The 2,185-nt window shown below is 44.1% G+C and overlaps 1 protein-coding gene across 1 annotated transcript; it reads right to left on the reverse strand.

Moving 5' to 3' along the window:
- Nucleotides 1-1,313: 1,313 nt before the first annotated feature.
- On the reverse strand, nt 1,314-1,772 carry LOC128277005 (histone H3). The gene has a single exon (XM_053015457.1). It carries the CDS (start codon nt 1,722-1,724, stop codon nt 1,314-1,316), a length of 411 nt encoding a protein of 136 aa, XP_052871417.1. The 5' UTR covers nt 1,725-1,772.
- Nucleotides 1,773-2,185: the final 413 nt, after the last annotated feature.

Below are 2,185 nucleotides of genomic sequence, written 5' to 3' on the forward strand. Positions count from 1 at the left end.
ACGTGTAGACAGCAAAAAAGGAACAAATTGCTTGTATACGACCAGATTGGCAGATCAAAAAAATTGAATGCGCCGAGCATCAATTTCGGTCCAATCTCCATACATGTGTGCGTGTGCTGACGGTGGATATACATGTGTGCTTGTATTAATGGCGGTTTGGCATGTTGTTTTGAATGTTTTAAAGCAAAAGTTTAACGTGAGAATAATTGCCTCGCTTTAAAAGCCATTCCCTTGACCACCGTGACCGATTAGTACTCTTGGTACGTTCTATTTTTTGCTTTGTAACCGAAACGCACAATCCAAAGGCAGACAAACACAGTGTTTCTTCCATGGCTGTTTCCATGACACCGAGATCTGCGATTGCAAATCGCAACGGTACATCGTGGCGTGTAGACGCTCCACCTTGGCTGCGATATATCACTGCGATTAATCGATACAAGGCATTGCAGCGACATATCGCAACGTGTAAACGGCCCTTAAGGGGTTATTCTCCAATATAACTATTTTGTGGAATATGTTATGTATGCTTTTCCTCGCAATTGCAAACTTATTTCATTTCTATAAAGTTTCTTTTTAATATCCAATATGAGACTTTTAGCATGACGCTTCTTTTATCTGTTTGAATATGAATTACTCAATGAAATCAGGACGATGGTGCTCGATCTGTTGTACTAAAAAAAATTAGAACAGTAAGAAAAATTTACAAAAGAACGCGTATTGTTTGGAATTTAGCATGCAATTTCAATCGCAGTGGATCGTCGAAAACGACGGTTGTCTGAAATAATTTTAAATAATTTAGATTTCATAGCGACAACTACTTAACATATGTAAATTGTTTTCTTTAACACGCAATACAATTTTTTCCAATCATCGAAACTGACAGGTTTGGTACCCAGCCCAGCCCTATGTCGACATATTTTCGAACACAAGCGATCAAAGTAGTTCGAAACCTTACCAAAAGAGCGCGGCGTCAAAGCCACGCAAAATGGCGCCACTCGCGTAGCGTCACTACAGCTTGGGCTAAAAATGGAACATGACGCCGCACAGAATGACAATGGAAACGGTTAAAAATTGCTTCCATCCTTGGTACTACACAATTTGTGCGACGAATTTTACTGGTTGAATTGATTTAACCTAATAATGGTACCGGTTTTTCCATAGGGCATCCCACGAAAATGGAAAAAACACTAACTATCAAGACAATTAACTAAACCCAACGAAGCAATCGACAATGCACTCTCTTTCAATGAACATTTGGTGGCCCTGAAAAGGGCCGTTTTTGTGTTCCAAACACGGGAGTCGATGCAAGCAATTTACGCACGCTCGCCACGGATTCGCCGAGCCAGTTGGATGTCCTTGGGCATAATCGTAACGCGCTTGGCGTGGATGGCGCACAAGTTCGTGTCCTCGAACAAGCCTACCAGATAGGCTTCGCTGGCCTCTTGCAGAGCCATGACGGCGGAACTCTGGAAGCGCAGATCGGTCTTGAAATCTTGCGCGATTTCACGCACCAGGCGCTGGAAAGGCAGCTTGCGGATCAGCAGCTCCGTCGATTTCTGGTAACGACGGATCTCACGCAAGGCAACGGTTCCCGGGCGATAACGATGCGGCTTCTTCACACCGCCGGTGGCCGGTGCACTCTTCCGTGCAGCTTTCGTGGCCAATTGCTTACGCGGCGCTTTGCCACCGGTGGACTTGCGCGCTGTCTGCTTGGTACGAGCCATCACTTTTTCTAAGTCTTTAAACGGATGTAAAACTTTGCCAAACTTCGGAGAAACCTTGGTTCGAACGTACGGACACTTTCAGAATGCGATTTTTCACAAAATTGCCGGTTATATAGGTGAACAATTCACGCACACATCCTCACGTGTATTAACGAACGAATTCACGCACACATTCTCAGGTGTATTAACGAACGAATTCACGCACACATTGCAAGAGAAATGAACGAACGAATTCACGCACACATCCACGTTAAGAGCTCTGCGCAACGCCACACACACCAGCTTAAAGCAATCGACACATCACGCACGCACACACTCAAACGTTTGCGACTTCACGCACCCATTCTAATGTTTCGCGCCATGCGCCTTTCACGTACACATCCACGGAATTGCTCTTTCCGCGTAGTATAAATGTATGAAAAATTTTCAATTTTGTTCATTGCAAGTTTATTTTTTGACTG

The sequence above is a fragment of the Anopheles cruzii genome, unplaced genomic scaffold, assembly GCF_943734635.1.
Source record: "Anopheles cruzii unplaced genomic scaffold, idAnoCruzAS_RS32_06 scaffold03380_ctg1, whole genome shotgun sequence".
NCBI classification, from domain to species: Eukaryota; Metazoa; Arthropoda; class Insecta; order Diptera; family Culicidae; genus Anopheles; species Anopheles cruzii.